This window comes from Pinus tabuliformis, chromosome 1_1, assembly GCF_031772625.1.
Source record: "Pinus tabuliformis cultivar Carrire ecotype Pingquan chromosome 1_1, CPIR1, whole genome shotgun sequence".
In the NCBI taxonomy this organism is placed as follows: Eukaryota; Viridiplantae; Streptophyta; class Pinopsida; order Pinales; family Pinaceae; genus Pinus; species Pinus tabuliformis.
The window spans coordinates 889,953,954-889,977,180 of NC_142297.1; the positions used below are offsets into that span (position 1 = coordinate 889,953,954).

The 23,227-nt window shown below is 39.0% G+C and overlaps 2 protein-coding genes and 1 pseudogene across 2 annotated transcripts; 1 reads left to right on the forward strand and 2 right to left on the reverse strand.

Annotated features, from left to right (window-relative positions):
• Positions 1-2,249: 2,249 nt before the first annotated feature.
• On the reverse strand, positions 2,250-3,323 carry LOC149217242 (uncharacterized). Its single transcript, XM_089390168.1, has one exon. It carries the CDS (start codon positions 3,321-3,323, stop codon positions 2,250-2,252), a length of 1,074 nt encoding a protein of 357 aa, XP_089246294.1.
• A 559-nt stretch (positions 3,324-3,882) lies between these two features.
• On the reverse strand, positions 3,883-4,593 carry LOC149217243 (uncharacterized). The gene has a single exon (XM_089390169.1). It carries the CDS (start codon positions 4,591-4,593, stop codon positions 3,883-3,885), a length of 711 nt encoding a protein of 236 aa, XP_089246295.1.
• Positions 4,594-4,963: 370 nt separating this feature from the next.
• LOC149217244 (small ribosomal subunit protein uS2 pseudogene) lies at positions 4,964-6,616 on the forward strand (annotated as a pseudogene).
• Positions 6,617-23,227: the final 16,611 nt, after the last annotated feature.

Sequence of the window (23,227 nt, forward strand, 5' to 3'; positions counted from 1 at the left end):
GAGATGAAACATAGGTGTTGAAAAGAGAAATAATTTGCAAGGACATACCAGATGTGTTGGGCAACAGAGCACTTGAAGAAGAGATGAAAATTTGTTTCCTCGTCCATCTTGTAGAGAGCACATCTGCTAGGGCCCTGCCAAGATCTCCGCCTCAAGGTGTCCCAGGTTAGATTCTTGTTGAAAAGCACCAACCAGGAGAACAAAATGACCTTGAGAGGGCAGCGGATCTTCCACCAGAAGACTGGAAAGCGCCGCGATGCTGGAGCACAAACTGAAATGAGATCTGCGTATATATCTTTTACAATAGCATGTGGAGTAGAGAAAGGGAGAGACCATGAAAGATGATCAGCAACATTGGAGCGCAGAAGACCACCCCGCCGGAGGGAGATTGAGAGGTCAGACTAGAGGGGGATGAGGTCAAGAGGGAGGTTGATATCATCAGCGTCCCGGAGTACAGGTTGGGGGCCATCCCATTCCTTTATGATTTGATCCCATGTATATAAGCCCAATCTTCGAAGGAAAAAAAGAAGGGGAGGGGGAAACTGCATAGTTCCCTTGAAGCCAGCAAAGGAGTCTAGCCCAATGTAAATCTTGCTGCCTGTGTGGATATTCCATTTCAGATTGTTGAGGAAATATCGTTGGATCCTTTGAAAACTTGACCAGATAGTAGAGCCTCTTTTGGTGCCAATAGAGTCGAACCTGAACCAGTAATCAATTCCCCTGCCTTTAAGGTATTTCTGCCTGACAATGTCACTCCAAAGGCCGGATCCATAAATTCCCCTCCACAATGATTTGCAAATTAGAGCTGTGCCAAAAATTTTAATATTCAGAATGCCCCATCCGTCATAGTTTTTCGGCAGAGAGAGAGAGTCGAGCTTGGAAAGATGGATTTTATAGCGTTCAGCTTTCGCGCCCCAAATGAAACAGGAAATGATTCTGTTTATAGAAGATATTATGCATGGCGGGAGAAAGAAGAGATGTCCCCAGAAAACGGAGAGCTGAGTGAGAACAGATTTAACAAGGACCACTCTGCCTCCCAAGGAGAGAGTGCGAAGGCTCCAATCGGCTAGCTTCTTGTGGAAGCGGTCAACGATCCAGCGCCAATCCTCCGACTTGTAGGAGCGGCACTTCAATCTGAACCCGAGATACTTAATGCCCTCTGAAAGCGGCCGATATGTAATGTCGAAGATCTGTGCAATCTGGGAGATAAGGGGGTCATCGGCATCATTATAATAAAGAAAAGACTTTGCTTTGTTCATGGCCAATCCCGTTGCCTTGTGAAAACGATCCAGGATGGACTTGAAGCAGATCCAGGTGGTCAAAGAGAGCATAGCAAAGATGAGAACGTCGTCCACGAAGAGGCTGTGAGACATCTTGATGTTCTTGCAGATTTTAATAGGAGCAAAATGTTTCAAGGCCACCGCGCGATTGATGTGGAGGCTCATGGCGTCGATTGCAAGAATAAAGAGGAGGGGGGACAAGGGGCAGCCTTGTCGAAGGCCCCGCTCAGCCTTGAAAAAATGTGAGGGTTGTCCATTGACCAGGATCGCATAGTTGACGTTTTCAATGCATCCCATAATCCAGCGAATAACTGCATGAGAAAGTCCAATCTTGGCGAGAAGACATTGAAGGAATGCCCAGTCGATGACGTCGAAAGCCCGGTGAAGGTCGATTTTTAGGATGGCGGCATTGGTGTTATTTACAGCAATGGAGTGTAGGCATTCTTGAGTGGATGCTACGGCGTCGTGGATGATACGGCCTTTGAGGAAGGCATGTTGATTTGGAGAGAGATGGCGGGCCAGAGAATCCTTGATTCTAAGCGCAATTATCTTAGTGATGATCTTGAAGCAGATATTGCAGAGCGAGATAGGGCGGAAGTCTGAGAAGGTATCGGGGTGATCTTTTTTCGGGATGAGGGCTATGAGAGTGGAGGATGTATGGCTGTGAATTTGACCAGAGTGTTTGGAGGGGAAGACCATACTCAGCAGATCGTTTTTAAAGAGATCAAAGAAATGTATAAGGAAGCCAATAGTCCAGCCATCTAGGCCAGGGGCTTTGTCCCTTTTGAATGTTTTCATGGCGCGGAGGAGCTCATCTTCGTCAACAGGACGGGAGATTTCTTCATTCATAGCATCGTCAAACATCACTGGCATAGGTTCAATCGCCCATCGGATGTCATTGAAAGTGGTGTCGCCAGATCGGCTGTACTATTTGCTAAAGAAATTTACAGCAAGCCAAGTGATATCTCCCTATGAGGAAGCCTCATTTCCGAATTCATCCTTTATTTTCCAGATGAACTTCCTTTCTCTGCGGCCGGTGGCGAATTTATGAAAAAATTTTGTGTTTTTGTCTCCCAATTCGAGCCAAGTGGCTCGGCTCTTGAGGCGCCATTTGGCTTCTTCCTGTTTTAGAAGAGAAGATCTGCGCTTTTCGAGTTCCCAGATGCGATTCTTCCTTTCAAAAGAGCATGTGGAAAAATCTGTGGAGTCCATATAGGACTGAATTTCCATTTGGATCCTTTTGAGAGCCGCTCTGTCTTGTTGATGTCGATTGAATTGCCATTTTTTGACCAGGACTCTGAGTTGAGATAGTTTCTCTCTGAAAGTGGAGAAGATGTAATTTGATTGCTCTCGGGTCTTCATGTCTTTCCAGGCTTTCTGAATAAAGAGATTAAAAGCGGGGTCGAGGAGGAGGCTATTATCGAACTTAAAAGAATAGCCTGTTTTGAAGATCCTGCCTGGCCACGTCAAGTGGATGGGGAAATGGTCGGATATCATGATATTCTCCACGGACAATTTTGGAAGACCAAATTTGTGTAAGAGGCCGAGGTGGATGAAGACCCTGTCCAGACGTTTAGCGATGTAAGCCCTCCCTGTTCTGCCATTTGACCATGTCGGCCTATTCCGAACTGGGCGAACGTCGACCATATCCCTGTTTACCAGTTCTGTGGAGATGAGATCCACCAGGGAGCTATTGACCTTGCCTGTGCCCCATACCTCATTTGAGGATAATACAGCATTTGTGTCTCCTGCTATGATTAGACTGTTTAGATTGAAGAGGTGAGAGGTGAACACCCTGTGCCAGAAGGAGATACGGGATTTGTAAGGGGCGTATAGATTAAGAATGTTGATAGGAAAGTCTATGCCCCGGATGGAGACTGTGATGAGTATTCCTGCAAAGCAACTGTAGGCCTTCGCCTTGACCTTAGTCGGGTCCCAAAGAGAGATCATGCCTCCCGAGAGGCCATTGGCGTCTATGGCAGCCATATGCCAGGATGGCAGCATCTTGCAGAAATAAGACAGAGTTTCTTCCTTTCCATGCATCGTCTCCTGCAGAAGAATTATTGAAACCCTGGAACGAAAGAAGAAATCCTTTAGCGTGTTGAATTTAGGGTCCACGCCAAGACCACGGATATTAAAAGATAAGATTGAGATCATTTTGGGGTGTTTGCAGCCTTGCTTGCTCTAAGGGGCTGTGTGGGAGTGTCATCAAGAACAGGGACTTCGACTAGGGAGAGATTTCGGATGTCTGCGTTTGATGCTATGGGTCTGCCCCTGAAATGTCGAGAGCTACCTCGACCCCGCTTCCGGATCGTGATGTTCATGGCTGATGCCGGACTGATGGTTGGCGAGCAGGGTCCAGGTTTGTGAACCGTCAAGGGAGCAAGCTGAAGAGACTCCCTGACTTGCGAGAGGTCGAGATCGCTGTCGAAGAGGTTGACCGGGGTGGAGAAAGGGGAATTTGGAGGGGTGGGGCCGACTGACTGCATTTTTTGCTTCCCTTTGTCAGGCCTAGCCCCTGGGGACGAGGAGGAGATTGGAATGGGGATTGTACCGACAGAGAAATCCTTTTGAAGCAGGGGGGAGTGTTGGGGGGCTTCCATCAGTTGCGGGGAGGGAACAGGGGGGTCGTCGAGGGGTTCTGTAAAAGGAGGGGATTGCATGAGGAGAGGGGGAACTTGATAGGGGGGGGTTTACTGAGGGATCCAGATTTGATAGGGGAGGAGGGGGACGAATTGCTTCCATTGAGGAAGGTTTTCCGGAGATTTTTCCTGTGAGCGTAAAGCTTGGAGCTGGGACAATTCCTAACAAGATGACCTGTCTTTTTGCACGCAGCACATCGGAAGGGGATTCCCCAGTAATCCAATCTTTGGGAGATAGATTGGTCTTTCCAATTGATCTCAATGTGGTCGGGAAAACCACCTTTGTATGTTCGCTGGATGAGAATCCAAGCGATGCGCTTATCACGTTCACCAATGCACCAGGGATCTACATAAATAAAACGGCCGATGGCATTGCCGATCATTTGCAGGAATTCCGGAGTCCATAATTCAAGAGGTAAATTTGGGCATTTAACCCAGATCAGATTGTTTACTGGGGTGTTCTTCAGCGGATTGAAGCCTAAGAACCACCTGTGCAAGGCCAGAAAGCTGCGCTTGTAGACCCAGGGTCGACCAAGGATTTTGCCTGCATCTTCAGTTGAGAGGAATATAAAGCTATACCAGTCACGCATGAGACTGGAGATGATCGGGACATACCCGATGACCGGTTTCCAGGCTTTGACAATCCAGGATCTCATCTCAGCGTCGGTCATTTCCGGGAAGTCATGCACTCAATAAGTGAGATCGTGGTAATGACTGGTTTACACGATTAAATAATAAATTTTTGTATAAAAAAATATTATTAGGCCGAAGGCATTTACTCTATGGCATTTCTATGCCCAAACGTAGTTCAATCCAACGAATGAGAGAATGTCATTTTCGTCTTCCTTCAACTAATTAAAAACCAGCACATAGCACTGTTATCGCAAAACACACTGACAGCCATGTTTGTCTAATCAACCACTACACCGTTGTGATTTTGTTTGCATGGTGAAAGATAGAACTCAGAACAGAAATTCATACACGACTATTCCGCAACACATCACAGAAGTTCAGTCATTTAATGAAGTTTATTAAATAGATATGGGCAAACATTTATTCCGCCACTGTTGTCCATGTTCCACAATACCTGCAAATTTAGAAAATCATTTGGTATGTAAATTTGCCCATGTTGCGTACTAAATATTTTCTCTGTCATGTAATTAATGTCAAATTTATATGTTACCATAAATATGCAAGTAAAAGTCTTTTGTAATGTTGGGCATGTTGGGGAGCCAGAGTATGTGAGGTAGTGAGGAGAAAATTGTGAGAGAAAATATTGGTGGGTGCGTGAAAACCAATTTTACAGAAATTTACTCCACAACCCAGTGATACATAAATTGCAGCAAGCTTGTTTTGTTTTTCACTAGGAGCGGCAGGGTTCAGTTATATGCGAATGTATTTCTTTATGTTTCAACATATAATAGAAAATGTGGCTAGTTGCGTTATGGCATTAATCTTTCACACTTAAATTTCCGCAACTTCTTTACTTTACTCTGTTTTCTAATCAAGTCCCTATGTGGTTGCGATATACTGGCCACAACCTAAGATTTACCTTTCCACCATTGAAGTTGACCTTGGGTACTCCGTTGGGTACTTTGCCGCAACTGATTTCTGAGTTCCCTTGCCATACTAAAATTATTTTTCTAACAATTTTGAAGCCCAATTTGTTTTCAAGCGGGCTTACTCATGCTTTAGTTTTTGCAAAAGATCGGAGGAAGTGTGAGAGTAAAAGTGAATTGTGCAGGAGGCAGAAGATCTGAAATTGGAACAGAGGACGGGTGGTTTCTCTCAGGAGGCAGACATTAAGATGATGCTTGATGTCATGGTGCTATGTGTACAAGAGTCGCATTTTCAGATGGAGCGTTATGTGTACAAGAGGCGTTCTTATGGGATATTCATCATCAATTCAATTTAGGTAAGACTTGGGAAAAGCTTCAGCTCATTGCAAGGGTGATTGTTGCAATTGAAAACCCACAGGATATTATTGTGCATCCTGCAAGGCCGTATGTGCAGCGTGTTGTCTTGAAGTTTGCTCAATACACTGGAGCACATGCAATAGCTAGCAGGCACACCCCTGGAATGTTTACAAATCAGATGTAGACGTTGTTTAACGAGCCTCATTTGTTGATCCTCACTGATCCAAGAACTGACCCTCAGACCATAAGAGAAGCGACCCTAGGTAATATTCCAACCATTGCTTTCTGTGGCACGGATTCAGCCATGAAGCATGTGGATATTGGGATATCTGCCAACAAGAAGTGAAAACCAAGCATTGGATGCCTGTTTTGGATGCTTGCAAGAATGGTTCTTCAAATGCGACGAACCATCCTTCCTGGTCATAAATGGGACATGGTTGATTTGTTCTTCTACCAAAAGGCCGACGAAACTAAGGAGCACAGAGAGGAAGAATCCCTTGGCACTGAATATACTACTAACTATATAGCACCTTCTCTCGCTCTTCCAGGAGATCAGTGGGGTGCTGATATTCCAGAGGCACAATGGGGGGTCACTGAACCTAGTGCAATCCCTGTTGTGCCTCCATTGGCCGTGTCTGACTGGCCTGGTGCTGCAGGTCCAATTGTTGTTGATGGATGGGACTCAGCACCTGCTCCATTTCCACGAGTTGGAGGGTGGGATGATTCATCGACGCCTAGTATACCTGCTTCCCTAGTATCAATCATGTTGCTGAAATGAGTTTGTGATGCTCATAATTTTTCTGTTCAAAAGAGGTTCATCCTTCAAAATGATGTAGGGCAAAAGATACTATATTAATGTCCTTGTGAAATTGATGTTCACGAATCACATGTATTAATTTATCATATGATGTATCTGAGAATTTTTTCAAAAAAGCCTGGAGATTTTGAAGCTCGCTAAGTGCGGCTGGGGGAAATCGACACCATATGTCCAAAGGCTTGTGTCTTCTTTAAAGAAAACCAAGGGCCGTGTTCAGAGATTTCTTCAAGGTTTTCTCTGCTAGCTTCCATCGCCGGAGCCGACTCTGTATGTCTCTGCTTCAAAGGTATTTTGTAAGGGAAATCATAGCTGTAGGTTCTTGGGTGGGTTACCGCCTACTCTGCCTCTCAAGAATGGGATGGTGGTGGATTTTGGGCGCGGGAATGCCAAGAAGAAGAAAAGTCATCTAAGAGTGAAAGTTGAGCCAGAGGATTTTTGCGTCTGTACTCCTTAGCATAATGATCGAGTTTTGCCTATTAATAGTGGCGACATTTGCTCATGGGAGTCAATGTTTCACGATCTAAAGCCCAGTTAAGGGTTCATAGTTTTTTCTTGATAGTTAATGGCGGGCTATTGTTATTAGGATTCTTGTCTTGTTTATTTTCTATCTTGTTTGCATAGGCATTCAGAGTAGAGTACTAACACTTATATTGTATTTGGAATTGGTTTTGGATTGGATTTAGTCTGTAATGTTGTATTATGAATATTTTGAAGCAGAAGGTCATGTGGAGTGAGAATTTCTCTACAAATGACTTGTATGTCATGAATATCACAAACATGAAAGAGAGCAAGGAATGTTTAGTAGACAATGGGTAGCTTAGAGAAAAAGAGACAAGTTTGCATCTCCACAGGGTGTGGGTGTACTTGTAGATTGTAGAAATTTGATGGGCAACACATCAGTTTAGTTGAAGAGTGTTTCATTGTATTGGGAAGGTTATACCAGACTTAATTGTATTGTATATGTTTAATAATAAAAAAATAAAATTCATGAGGGGTATCGTTTTCAGCACATATCTCTAATTTAATATTTCAAGGTATTGCCATTTAATTTCTGTTATGAACTCGTTGCAGTGGGAGATATTTTTATAAGAAAAATTATAGAGTCACTGTTATATGTCACCTGTTATCCATCACCCCATCTTTCCTGCTCCGATGATAATCAAATCATAGTCGAACGTCATGACATGGCTTCCGTTATCTGAAGCCAAGGCCATCACTCTATATACCTGCAATCGTGCTCTTCCTGTTGGCCGGGTAGCCAACGCAGCTCTTCTGAAGCATCGCTCGACAGGTACTCTGAATATTTCCTTGCGTAGACCCAAAAGGAGAGACGAGAAGGCTAGCCACCATTACAGACCCCACGAATGCCACGCTTGGGAGAACTCGAAGGAGAAAAGGTATCCACCTGCCAAGCTCTTCTCCACACATTATTGTAATGGTATTGTAGCTATTGATAGCATAGCAGGAACCCACAAGGTGGTTACAGAATCTCAGGGATTTTAGTGATCGCAACTTATGTTTTTACGTGTTAATGCCCTTAATTTATCAGTAATGGAGGCAGAATCCAAAGCAAAGAAACGTGGAGGAGGTAGGAAGGGAGGCGACTCCAGAGGAAGTCAGTTTCTGAATCTTTGAAGGAAAGTGTTTAGTTTCCAGTGAGAATATCGTGGCAGGTATCAGTCGAGATCTCAGGAGGACACCTGGTAGAAAAAAATGAGATGGGTGGGTGGTGGTTTGAGCTTTCGGCGTTCCTTTGTACTGAGAGATACAATCAGAAGTTTATTTTATTTCTTCTATTTGTATCTTTCCTTCTTCTTTAATAAACAGTCACTAACTAATTATGTCACATCTCACTGTTTGCTAAGTACTAACCTACATTGCTAAGACTTTACGGCAAGTGCTATTTCATGGACTATAGCATCATTAATGTGGCCTGACATGGGGCCGATTTAAGACATTACAACACTCCGAGCGGTGATGAGAGAGAAAAAAAAAAGAGCGGCGTGTTGTAATGTCTTAAATCGGCCCCATGTCAGGCCACATTAATGATGCTATAGTCCATGAAATAGCACTTGCCAGACTTTACACCATATGGACCAACTAATTGCTTCAAGATTACTGTAGAGACTTCTCTACTAATTGCTGCAAGATTTACTGTACAGATTTATCTACTGTTTAAATGCAATGTAGCATGAAAATTCTCAATAAATTATGATTTTATTTTTTTGGTTATCAAATTTGACATTTTCAACTAGAAACATTCTTAGAAATTAAATTAAATTAAATTATAGAATTCTAGCGTAGTAAGAAGCATGGTCAGTTTTTGGGGTCTCATTTAGTAAACAACAGTCTCTTGTTCCGTTCTTATTTATTTAGTTTAGGTGATTTTTAAACAAAAATAATTATATTACAGTTTTAATAGTATCATGTTTATATTAAAATAATTATTTCACATTTTTAACATTTATTTAAGATAACAAATTTACCATCTTTACATTTACGTGGGACAATTTAGATTGAACACTAATGAACTCAGAAAAATAGGATGAAAATTATTCCCATATTTGTGATCTTATTCTAAGTACATTACTATGAAAGTTAATTCCTACTTTCCTAATATATTAGGGTCCTAATATAAAATGAGTACTTACGAGTCGTTCTTAACTCCGAGACTCATCATATTAAAAATTGTGAGGATGGGAGGTACTCTTGAAATTCTTAAGACTTTGGTTTGCATAAATAGTACGGGAATTTACCTATATTTCAATACTATAAGGATAACGGTGTTTTTTATTGGTTTTGGAGTGTCAAATAAATCAATTTAATGTGCGAGTGTAATTAGTTGTCCCCTGATGAGAAGGATAACGTCAAAGGATTAAGGGAAACTGATTGTTTATTTAAATATAAAGGATATATGGGTTTGCAGCATCTACATAAATTTAAAAAATTAAAAATAACCACCAAATTTGATATATGTTTAAAAATTAAATATAATTTTAAAATATATATTTAATAAGAAATATATTTGTAATAATTAATACTTAAAAAAATTATTTAATAAGATACATATATGCAATAACTACATAATTAAAGTAACTGAAAAATTAAAATATATATCTACATTATAACTATTAAAATTAATTAAAATTGGAAAAACCTCTTAAATTAATAATAAAAATAAAATAATCATTTAAATTACTAGAAATATTAAATAATTTAAAAATTAAAAATAACCACACTACACGAAAAAAAAAATATAGTTTATAACTTCAAAATTATATTAACTACAACCTATATATATCTCGAAAAATATAGTTTATAACTTCAAAATTATATTAACTACAACCTATATATATCTCGAAATTAATAATTAGATTGATATACATTTATAATACTTAATTAAATATGATAAATAATATTAATATAAGGGTTTAATATATCTCGAAATTAATAATTAGATTGATATACATTTATAATACTTAATTAAATATGATAAATAATATTAATATAAAGGTTTAATATTAAGATTTTTAGGTTTTTATTTGTTATAGTTTTTTAATATTGAGTGTAGAATATACGATTTTATATTAAAGTTTCTAATATTATTTTATATTTCACTTTTAATATTGGGATTTATATTATTAAAATTATAATATAGGTTTTTTAATATATATATTTTAATATTGTAAAATCTTTAATATTTAATAGATTATTGATATTCAATCATATTATTATTGTATTAAAGTATATATAATATTATTTACACAATAATATAATATTAACAATATTGCTATAAGATTTAAATAATATTAATATAAATTTAATAACACATTAATAATATATTAATTTATATATTTATAATGTTTTAATAATAAATTAATTTATATTAACACATGTGAATTATAGTTGACTATTGTTGACATGGTTAACAATAGTAACATGGGCTTCATAATCTACAAATGTTAAGATGACTACCATGGTGAACCATACTTACCACAAGGATAATGGTCAGTGTCTATAATAAACCATATTGAACTATATTGAACCATTGTGGATGGTCATAGTTGAAAATGGAGGCGTATAGAGCATGGTCAAGGTTAACCATAGTCAAGCCGTGGTTATTCATAAATAATCACCATTGCAATTTATTCGAGGTTGCATTGTTACATTGCAAAACTGGAGTGTAATATTAGATTTATAGTATTAGGGATTTTCAATATTGTGTTTTTAATATTATAGTTTAACATTTGGTTTATAATTTATAATATTAGGGTTTAATATCAAAGTTTATAATATTAATCTCAGAGTTCATAATATTAATCCTAGAGTTTAATATTAACCATATGGGCTATAATATTAATCAACCTAACAATCATCATTGTCATAATGTTTATAATCCCTAGGGTCTATAATATTAATTTTAGAGCTTATATTGCTAAGGTTTAATATTAATAATAGGGTTTATAATATTAGTCCCCAAGGTTTAATATCAATCCCTTAGTTTAATATTAGTAATCCCTTAGGTTTGTAATACTAATCCCTTAGTTTTATTAATAGTTTTCATTTATAATATTAATCCCTTGAATTTATAATAATAATAATATTAATCCCTTAGTTTTATAATATTAGCCATATGCTTTGTAATATTAATCAATATAACAATCATTTTCGCAATATTTATAATCCTTTATGTTTATGATATTAATCTTAGGGTTTATATTCCTATGGTTTAATATGAATCATAACGTTTCTAATATTGATCTTAGGGTTTAATATTAATCCCTTGGGTTTATAATATTAGTATTAGAGTTTATAATCACACAGTTTATAATCCTTTGATTTTATAATGCTAATCCCATGGATTTATAATATCAATAATCTCTTATGTTTATTAATAACTTTAGTTTATAATATTTCTAATCCTTTGAGTTTATAATATTAGTCCTAGGGTTTACTATTAGTCCTACAGTTTACAATCCCTTGGGATTATAATATTAATCTTAGGGCTGAATGTTAATATCTAAGGTTTATAATTCCAATGGATTAATATTATAAACCGAAGGGATTAATATTATAAACCCAAGGGTTAAATGTGGTTGACTTTGTTATGGTTTATAGTATATATACTTTAACACATGTTAACTATGGTTGGTTATTTTTGACATGGTTAGCCATAGTCAACATGGACATCATCATGAACAATAGTCAATATGATTAACATGGCAAACTGTACTTAACTTATGAATCATGGTCTATTTATACATGACCTATAATGAACCATAATCAATGGTCATGGTTGAACATGGAGGCTTATAGTTGATGGATAGGGTTAATAATATTAATCTTCAAGTTTATAAAATTAATCGTATGGTTTATAATCATAGGGCTAAATATATTAAACTTAGGATTTATAATCTTAGGGCTTATAATAATAATCTAGTGTTTATTATATTAGGTTCTATAATGTTAGGGCTTTGAATTAGGGTTTAATATTGTGACATTGGAATGGTACAAAAATGTATCCAACATCACATTGAGAGAAACATTGCTCAATGTGATAATCAACCTGACAGTCATTGCAGAATGTTGGATTACCTTGCAATTTATTTAATGTTGAATTGTGACATTACAAAATTGGGGTTTATAATCCCAAGGGATTAATATTATAAACACAACAGATTAATAAACACAAGTGACTAATATTATAAACCCAAGGGATAAATGTAGTTGAATTTGTTAGGCTTTATAATATTTATATGTTAACACATGCTAAATATTGTTGACTGTGCTTGACATGGTCAAATATAGTTAACATGTGCATCATAGTGAACAATAGTCACTATGACTAGCATGGTGAACCATACTTATCATGTGAATCATAGTTTATCTATAGGTCACCTATAGTGAACCATAGTGGATGGTCATGATTGGCCATGGAGGCTTATAATGGATGGATAGGGTTAAGAATATTAATCCTAGGGTTTAATAGATTAACCTTAGGGATTATAATAATAATCTAGTGTTTATTATATTAGAATTTATAATGTTAGGGTTTAATATTGTGACATTGGAATGCTGGAAATAATACAGAGAGGGGGGTGAATCAGTATTATCTAATTTTTTTCAATATATCTTCTAGATTTATACTTTAATTTATTCTTCAAATATTGATCATCAGTTTGTATGTCAGTACCATATAATTATGAGAAAGAACAGGACAAACAGATAATCACACCAAAGAACACCAGACATAAGGTGGAAAGCCAATGTGGGTGAAAACCACCTGCTGCAATATGTCTCTATCTTCTTTCAATTAGAAACTTATTTTACAATGATTTTGTACTAGTGCAGTCCTTTACCAGTACGAAGGATGCAACCTGCTGAGAGCTACAACCCTCTCTCATTTTCTAGTCTCTCCTGGAAGGGAGCTACAACCCCCTTAGCTCTTGTACTAGCTAATATACTAGTACGTAGGTGCTAGCCTACTTATTTTCTTGCAAGGACCACTTTTCATAAATTTTCAAACTGGATCCATAAAAATCAAATAATCATCAAGTACATGTGAATCAACCAATCTCCTTTTTCAATCAACCAATGAATCAACCAATAACTTCTCATAATGCAGTAACTAGAACAGCAACACTAGTAATCTAAACCCAGAACTCTTCAGCAATAGATAAAAGGTAGCCAACAAATATTTCAAGAAAAGTCCGCAACTTCACCAATAGAAGCCTCTGAATATCCACAGCTCTTCTGTGTCTAAACTGCGCAGATCCTCACCTGGTCCTTCTTCTGCTTTGCGTACCTCCGCACCTACTCCTTCTGCTACATTGTGTACATCTGCGCAGATCCGCACCTGCACTTTCTGCCTAACAGAGTACCTCCGCACCTGGTCCTTCTGTTCCTCTGCGTACCTCCGCACTGTGCCTTCTGATGCGTTGTGTATCTCCGCACCAGTGCCTTTTGCTTCGCTGCGGACCCTCGCACCTGCGCCTTCTGCTGCGCTGTGGACCCCCACACCTGCGCCTTCTGCTACACTGCGGACCTCTGAATAGAGCCAAATTAACAGTTCTCCAATGTGCCACAGACAGCCAGATCCATAGATCTGATCATGCGCCCGAGAGATCACGACCTATCAATAGATTCACCTTAAATTTCACCTTGATTTAGATCTAGCTTTTCAAACTGATCACCCAAAATTTCAGATCTTAAGATATTCAAATTTCACAAGTGACTAGCCAAGTGATCACCTTTCCTTTTTATAGGCAAGCCCTTATTCACACCATGGGACAAAACCATCGAAAACCAATATAAGGGATCCAAACCGGGGTTCAATAATTTAGATCCTATACCATGGGCCAAAGCCATAGGATCATGAACGTCGGGCTAAATACCATGGGCCAGACATAAGAATTCCCACGTGTGCGCGCTTTCTCTGCATTGGAGCGAGTGGACTGGGGTCCACACCTTCTATTCGGATAACCTGCGAACATGACTGGACTTGGTGAACGACGTGCCTGCGGGCCCGCACCTTTTGAACGGTGTACCTGCGAACCCCTTATTTTCCATCATTTGGGGAGCCAGAACAGAGATTTGCCACTTGAGTGAGTTGCCATCAAGTACAACACCTATGTGATAGCACCAAACCTGAATCATAATGCCAACATTATCCCCCTTTGGACTTGATGGCTACCCCAAGATCCTCAAAGGCATTCTCCCCCTTTGATATCAAGGGCAAAGGGCAGACCAAGATATTCTCTTCCTTTGCTGTCCATACTCCCCCTGAGTGCCTGTTGAAATTTCTGAATGAGCTCCTCCTGACTATAGACCAGATCTGCAAATGAAAAATTCTTCAAGAAGAATCGAAATCTACTATACACCATACATGACCTTGACAAGAGAGATAGAGACATATTAGCATCAATATTTAGATCAGCATCCATGTTCTCCTTCAGTACTTTCTCCTCCAAGATATTCTACCATAATGCAAAAAATGCATTATTAGAAGAATATATGCTCCCCCTGAACCTGTGCCATTCGATCTTCGACCAACCATAACCCAACAAATGTACTCGTATTTCCCATATGAAACTCGCGTACAACCAACAATCTCTGAAACAGATGAGATTCAACAACAAAATGATGCATCAACTACCCGTAGAATTTGCCTGAGATATTCAAAGGTCTCCCTAGGCAATGGTTTGGTGAGTATATCATCAACTTGTTCCTTAGAAGGAACATACTCCAACTTGACCTTTTGTTCAAGTACTTGTTCCTGAAGAAAATTATATTTGATAGGTATATGCTTGGTCTTTGAATGCATGAATCGGTTCTTTGAAATGCTGATAGCGCTTGTATTATCACATACCATGGAGATAGGTGGTGTACAAGTGATTTGAAAATCCTACAAGGTCTACATCATCCAAAGGAGTTGAGTGCAGCAAGATGCAACAACCATATATTCCACTTCAGCTGTAGATAAAACAATCGAACTCTATTTCTTGCTTAACCAAGATACTAATCTAGAACCCATAAAGAATGCACCACCACTTGTGCTCTTCCTGTCATCCACGCTTCCGGCCCAATCTGCATCTGTATAAGCATGAAGTGTGAGATCTGTATCTCTAGGATACCATAAGCCATAGTTTTAAGTTTCTTGAAGGTACTTGAAGATTCTCTTAACTACCTGAAGATGAGTTCCTTGGGATTTGCTTGAAATCTTCCAACTATTCCCACTGCATGCATGATGTCTGGTCGGGTACCTTTCAAATAAAGTAGACTTCCAATCATGGATCTATAGATTGGTTGATGCACTGCTGCTGATTCATCATTTGCACTGAGGCTGCATGCTGTAACCATAGGGATACATACTGGTTTTGAATCTTCCATGCCATACTTCTTCAAGATTTGCTTGAGGTATTTGGTTTGAGACAAAAAGGTATCGCCTTCATTTTGTTGGATTTGTAGACCAAGAAAATATATCAGCTCTCCAAGTAATGACATTTCGAATTCTTTCTGCATCACCAAGGCAAAGCTTTGACTCATAGTTTCTTCATTACTTCCAAAGATAATATCATCTACATACACAACAAGTATTAGCAATTTGTCATTTTCAATTTTTATATAAAGATTGCTATCTACTGATCCCTTTGAAAGACCTTGCTGATGAAGATATTTGTCCAAACGATAGTACCAAGCCCTTGGAGCTTGTTTAAGACCATAAAGAGCCTTTTTTAGTCTACATACAAGATTTGATAGCCGGTTCTCTTTGCCTGATGGTGGTCACTACTGCTGATAGTCGCTAGTCATTGAATGATGGTACTTGCCGATACCCAGTTGCCGATACCCGAGATACATTCTCACACGGTCATCGCCAGTCAGCCGAGAGTTGATCATACCCCCATTGCCCATCATATCCGAGTCACCCTCACCACATGCCACATCACCCAACACGGGAAGGTACGGGCCCCATCTTATCTAGGGGTGAGGCACTGCCAGAAGGTTCAGAGCCGATTTCCAATCATTCCCAAATGGTCACGATCATTCCCAAGAATGAAACCATCTGGTTGCTTAATGTACACCTCTTCTTCTAAGTCTCCATTCAGAAAGGTTGATTTCACGTCGATTTGAAATACTTTGAACTTCTGAAAGCTTGAGAGAGCAAGGAACATTCGGATGGCCTCAATTCTAGCAACGGGAGCAAAAGCTTCTTCAAAGTCTATTCCTTCTTGTTGAGCATACCATTTACAAACAAGTTTAGCCTTGTTTCTAATTACTTCCCCATTTTCATTCAACTTATTTTTGAAGATCCATTTTGTCCCTATGACATTATTATCTTTTGGTCTAGGAACCAACTCCCAAGTGTTGTCCTTTTCGATCTTCTCAAGTTCTTCATCCATTGCCTTGACCCAACATCCATCTTTGCATGCCTCTCTTACATTTTGTGGTTCAGTGGAGGAGAGTAATGCCAAATAGCTTGAAGCTTCTACAATTATTCTTCTTATTTGTACGCCTGCCTCCTTTTGCCCCAAGATTTGAAATTCTGGATGATTCTTTTGAACATACCTGGATGGAGTCTTCTCTTCTATCCTTATCTATTCCTCTGGTGCCTCTTGAGGTTCTTCTTCATCATCAGTCTGATTTGAAGGATGATCTTCATCCTCTTCGATATTTTCATAATTTACTTGCCTAGGAATGTTTCCTTCTTCATCAACCACTACATCAATGCTGTCAACTATTCTTCCAAGTCTTTTGTTGTAACACTTATATGCTTTGTTGTGAGGGGAATAACCAAGGAGAATCCCTTCATCTGCTCTAGGTTCAAACTTGCCAAGATGTTCATCATTATTCTTAATATAACATTTGCTTCCAAAGATTTTGAAATGTTTTACCGAAGGAGTCTCACCATACCAGAGCTCATGAGGAGTTTGAGTGTTGTTTACCTAGACATTTGTTTTGTTGAGAATAACGACTGTAGCAAATGCAGCTTCACCCCAGAAGGTTGTGGGATCTCTAGATTCATCAAGCATTACACGAGCCATTTGTTGAACCCTTCTATTCATCCTTTAAACTACTCCATTTTGCTGAGGAGTCCTAGCTATAGAGAATTCCCTTCTTATTCCATGTTCTTCAAAAAAATCAAAAAATTCATTTGAGGTAGATTCCCCACCTCTATTAGACCTGAGGCACTTAATTTTGTGATATGATTCATTTTCAACCAAGGCTTTGCAAGATTTGAATTTTTCGAAGGCTTCGTCTTTATGCTTCATAAGTCCTATCCAAACCATCCCGGAGAAGTCGTCAATGAATAATATAAAGTATTCTTCTCCTCGAGGTGACCTCTTCCTAGATGGTCCACATACATCTGTATGGACTAGTTCAAGAGGCCTGCTAGCTGATCCTTCCTTCTCAAGGAAGCTAGTTCTGGTTTGCTTACCAAACTGACATGATTTGCATATGGTATTATCTGGAATTCTAATGTCTGGAAGACCACGAATTGCCTAGTATTTGCATGCTTTCCTTATCTGTGAAAAGCTTAGATGCCCCAACCTCCGGTGCCATAACCAGTGTTCATCATTCTTGCTCAAATAGCATTGTTGTTGTCCTTCTTCAAATATGTACAGATTATTTAGAGTTCTTATGCCTTTGATCACTGTTTTTCCTGTATCAAGATCATGAAAACTACATCCATTTGATCGAAATATTACCTCCGTTCCTTGATCGCACATCTGGCTGACACTCAGTAGATTATGCTTCAAGCCATCAACATACAAAACATTTCCAGCCTTGACTTTCTCTTTCAACTGAATAGTGCCTTTTCCTTTTATGACTGCAGGGGTATCATTTCCAAAAGAAACTTTCTTTCCTTTTTCTAAAGCACTATATTATTGAAGTTTTTCTTTATCACCTGTCATATGCTTCGAACATCTGCTGTCGATGTACCATTGATTTTCCTATCCTTCTGCATGTAAATCTATCCCACATCTTTCTGGTTGTGGTTCCTTCATTCTCCATGTTTTGGAATTTGAGGTTTGTTCCTTCTGAGTTGTCTTTTGAAACCTACTCCTGCATTTAGACTCTTCATGACCGAAGTTATTACAAATAGAACATTCAATTTCACTTTCATGGGCGGAAAAGTTGTTATAGGTCCTTTTCGTGATTCCAATCATATTTCTTTGTGTTTTTGAGCTTCTCTAGTCATGATTGTCTTATAGGCAACACATTGAGATGCTTTGTGACCAAAGTTATCGCAAGAGAAACATTGGCCATTGAAGAAACTCCTGCGATTATCAAATCTATCACCCAACCGATTGTAGTTTCTACTGACATCCATTCTTGAGGCAAATTGGGAAGATTTTACCTGTGGCTGGTTGTAGCTTCTGTTTGTCCTTAAGGTAGATTGCCCCTGATTTTCTTGATAGTCTTTGTTCGTTCTTGAGGTAAACTGTCCCTGATTTACCTGATCATTTCTATTAGGCCTTTGCTCACTCCTCCTTGCTGCATCAAGATAACTTTTGGAGGTGGATGCTTGAGATGATTCTCCATTATATCCCAGACCTGTCTTGATTAATGGAGAACGCTGCACATTGATAATCTCATCCAGAGTTTCAGACCCTTTAACAAATTTAAGATTAAGAGCTTTTGTTTTCTCAATCTCTTTTCTAAGACTAACAATTTCACATTCCAATTTTTCATGATGTTTTTCCCTCTCAGCCAGTTGACATTGCAGAGAATCAATAATCACATTTTTCTCTTCTAAACAAATTTTGAGATTAGAAATCTCTTCATAAATACCTTCTTCATCTACAGCATCCATATAATCATCATCTTCAAAAGCCATTAAAAGTTTATAATTATTACCTCGTTCATCTTCGTCACTATTTGAAAGTCCATCACTATCTTCATGAGTGTAATAGCTTTTCTTATTTCCATTTTGTTTTTTGTTCCATCTAAGAGGTTCCTTCCCCTTGTCAATCTTATCCTTATGAGGACATTTGGTAGCATAGTGACCGACTCTTCCACAAGCAAAGCATTTGAAAGGTAACTTACCTCGGAATATTCAAGCACCCTGTTGAAGGTTTTTGACAAAATTTGATTCTTCTTCTTCTTCTGACTCATAGTAATCTCCTTTGCCGGAGGCCTTGAAGGCAGCTTCTCTCTTGTCTGATGGTCCTCCTTTCCTCATTTCATAAGCAGTCAGAATTCCGTGCAGCTGTGACATGGTAAGGTTTCGTAGATTCTCCTTTTCTTCTATTGCAGAAACTTTAGATTCAAACCTAGGGGACAAAGATCTTAGAACCTTTTCAACCACAACAACCTCTTTTATTTGTTCACCCAAATTTCTCATACAATTAACAATCTCATCTACACCAAGGAAATAGTTAGCCACACTTTCATCGTTGTGCATTCTGAGATTTTCATACCGAATTCTGAGGGTTTGAAGTTTTGCTCGTTTTACCTGGTCATCTCCTTCATAGCTCAGAACAATCTTGTCCCATATTTCTTTTGCAGATTTATACTGCATAACCTTCATGAATTCTGATTGAGATAGACATCCTAGTAGAGTATTGACAACCTTTGCATTTGTTTCATATTTCTTATTCTCAGCCGGATCTGTAGGAGTTGCTGATGGAAAAGTGTACCCTCTATCTATGTATCCCAGACTTCTGTACCAAGAGATTGAAGATAGGCAATAACTCTTACTTTCCAATATACGAAGTTTGTCCCGTCAAAAGTTGCTGGCCTGATAGATGCTTCTCTCTCATAGTTGCTCATGATGATGGATCTTCCTTCAAGCGATCAAGCTTCTTAAGAAGGACCTGCTCTGATCCCAATTGTTGGAAATAATACTGAGAGGGGGGGTGAATCAGTATTATCTAATTCTTTTCAATATATCTTCCAGATTTATACTTTAATTTATTCTTCAGATATTGATCATTAGTTTGTATGTCAGTACCATATAACGATGAGCAAGAACACGAAAAACAGATAATCACACCAAAGAACACCAGATATAAGGTAGAAACCCAATGTGGGTGAAAACCACCTACTGCAATATGTCTCTATCTTCTTTCAATTATAAACTTCTTTTACAATGATTTTGTACTGGTGCAATCCTTTACCAGTACGAAGGATGCAACCTGCTGAGAGCTACAACCCTCTCTCGTTTTCCAGTCTCTCCTGGAAGGGAACTACAACCCCCTTAGCTCTTGTACTAGCTAATATACTAGTACATAGGTGCTGGCCTACTTCTTTTCTTACAAGGACCACTTTTCATAATTTTTCAAACTAGATCCATAAACATCAAATAATCATTAAGTACATGTGAATCAACCAATCTCCTATTTCAATCAACCAATAAATCAACCAATAGCTTCTCAGAATGTAGTAACCAGAACAATAATACCAGTAATCTAAACCCAGAACTCTTCAGTAATATATTAAAGGCAGCCAACAAATATTTCAAGAAAAGTCCGCAACTTCACCAATAGAAGCCTACGAATATCCGCAGCTCTTCTGTGTCTAAACTGCGCAGATCCACACCTAGTCCTTCTTCTGCTCTGCATACCTCCGCACCTACTCCTTCTGTTGCACTGCATACCTCTGCGCAGATCCGCACCTGCACTTTCTGCCTAACAGTGTACCTCCGCACCTGGTCATTTTGTTCCTCTGCGTACCTCCACACTGTGCCTTCTGTTGCACTGTGTACCTCCGGACCAGCACCTTCTACTTCGCTGCAGACCCCCGCACCTGCACCTTTTGCTGCGCTGCGGACCCCCGCACCTATGCCTTCTGTTGCGCTGCAAACCTATAAATAGACCCAAATTGACAGTCCTTCAATGTGCCACAGACAGTCAGATCCACAGATTTGATCATTCCCCCGTGAGATCACGACCTATCAATAGATTCACCTTAAATCTCACCTTGATTTAGATCTAGCTTTTCTAACTCATCACCAAAAATTTCATATCTTAAGATATTCAAATTTCACAAGTGACTAGCCAAGTGATCTCCTTTCCTTTTTGTAGGCAAGCCCTTATTCACACCATGGGACAAAACCATCGAAAACCAATAAAAGGGATCCAAACCGAGGTTCAATAATTTAGATTCTATACCACGGGCCAAAACCATAGGATCATGAACATCAGGCTAAATACCATGGGCCAGACATATGAATTCCCACATGTGTGCGCTTTCTCTGCATTGGAGTGAGTGGACTGGGGTCTGCACCTTCTGTTCAGATAACCTGCAGACATGACCGCACTTGGTGAACGGCGTGCCTGCGGGCCCACACCTTTTGAACGATGTACCTGCAAACCCCTTATTTTCCATCATTTTGAGAGCTAGAACAGAGATTTGCCACTTGAGTGAGTTGCCATCAAGTACAACACCTGTGCCCTAGTGGCAAACTTGAATCATAATGCCAACAATCTCCCCCTTTGGACTTGATGGCAACCCCAAGATCCTCAAAGTCATTCTCCCTCTTTAACATCAAGGGCAAAGGCCAGACCAAGATATTCTCTTCCTTTGCTGTCCATACTCCCCCTGAGTGCCTGCTGAAATTTCTGAATGAGCTCCCCCTCACTATAGACCAGATCTGCAAAAGAAAAATTATTCAAGAAGAACCATAATCTACTATACACCATACATGACCTTGATCAACATCCATCTTCTCCTTCTGTACTTTATCCTCCAAGATCTTCTACCATAATGCCAACAATGCATTACTAGAAGAATATATGCTCCCCCTGAACCTGTGCCATTCGATCTTCGACCAACCATAGCCTAGCAAATGTACGCGTATACCCCATATGAAACTTGTGAACAACCAACAGTCTCTGAAACAGATGAGATTCAACAACAAGATGATGCATCAACTACCCCCAGCTTTTGCCTGAGGTATTCAAAGGTTTCCCTGGGCAATGGTTTGGTGAGTATATCAACAACTTTTTCCTTAGAAGGAACATACTCCAACTTGACCTTTTGTTCAAGTACTTGTTCCCGAAGAAAATGATATTTGATAGGTATATGATTGGTCTTTGAATGCATGACTGGGTTCTTTGAAATGCTGATAGCACTTGTATTATCACATAGGATGGAGATAGGTGGTGTACAAGTGATTTGAAAATCCTGCAAGGTCTGCATCATCCAAAGGAGTTGAGTGCAGCAAGATGCAGCAGCCACATATTGCGCTTCAGCTGTAGATAAAGCAATCAAACTCTAGGTTCTTGCTTAACCAAGATACTAATCTAGAACCCATAAAGAATGCACCACCACTTGTGCTCTTCCTGTCATCCATGCTTCCGGCCCAATCTGCATCTGTATAAGCATGAAGCGTGAGATCTGTATCTCTAGGATACCATAAGCCATAGTTTTGAGTTCCTTGAAGGCACTTGAAGATTCTCTTAACTACCTGAAGATGAATTTCCTTGGGATTTGCTTGAAATCTTCCAACTATTCCCACTGCATGCATGATGTCTGGTCAGGTACCTGTCAAATAAAGTAGACTTCCAATCATGGATCTATAGATTGGTTGATGCACTGCTGCTGATTCATCATTTGCACTGAGGCTGCATCATGTAACCATAGGGGTACATACTGGTTTTGAATCTTCCATGGCATATTTCTTCAAGATCTGCTTGAGGTATTTGGTTTGAGACAAAAAGATATCGCCTTCATTTTTCTAGATTTTTAGACCAAGAAAATATGTCAGCTCTCCAAGTAATGACATTTCGAATTCTTTCTGCATCACCAAGGCCAAGCTTTGACTCATAGTTTCTTCATTGTTGCCAAAGATAATATCATCTACATACACAACAAGTATTAGCAATTTGTCATTTTCAATTTTTATATAAAGATTGCTATCTGCTGATCCCTTTGAAAAACCTTGTTGATGAAGATATTTGTCCAAACGATAGTACCAAGCCCTTGGAGCTTGTTTAATACCATAAAGAGCCTTTTTTAGTCTGCATACAAGATTTGGATCATTCCCAAGAATGAAACCATCTGGTTGCTCAATGTACACCTCTTCTTCTAAGTCTCCATTCAGAAAGGTTGATTTCATGTCCATTT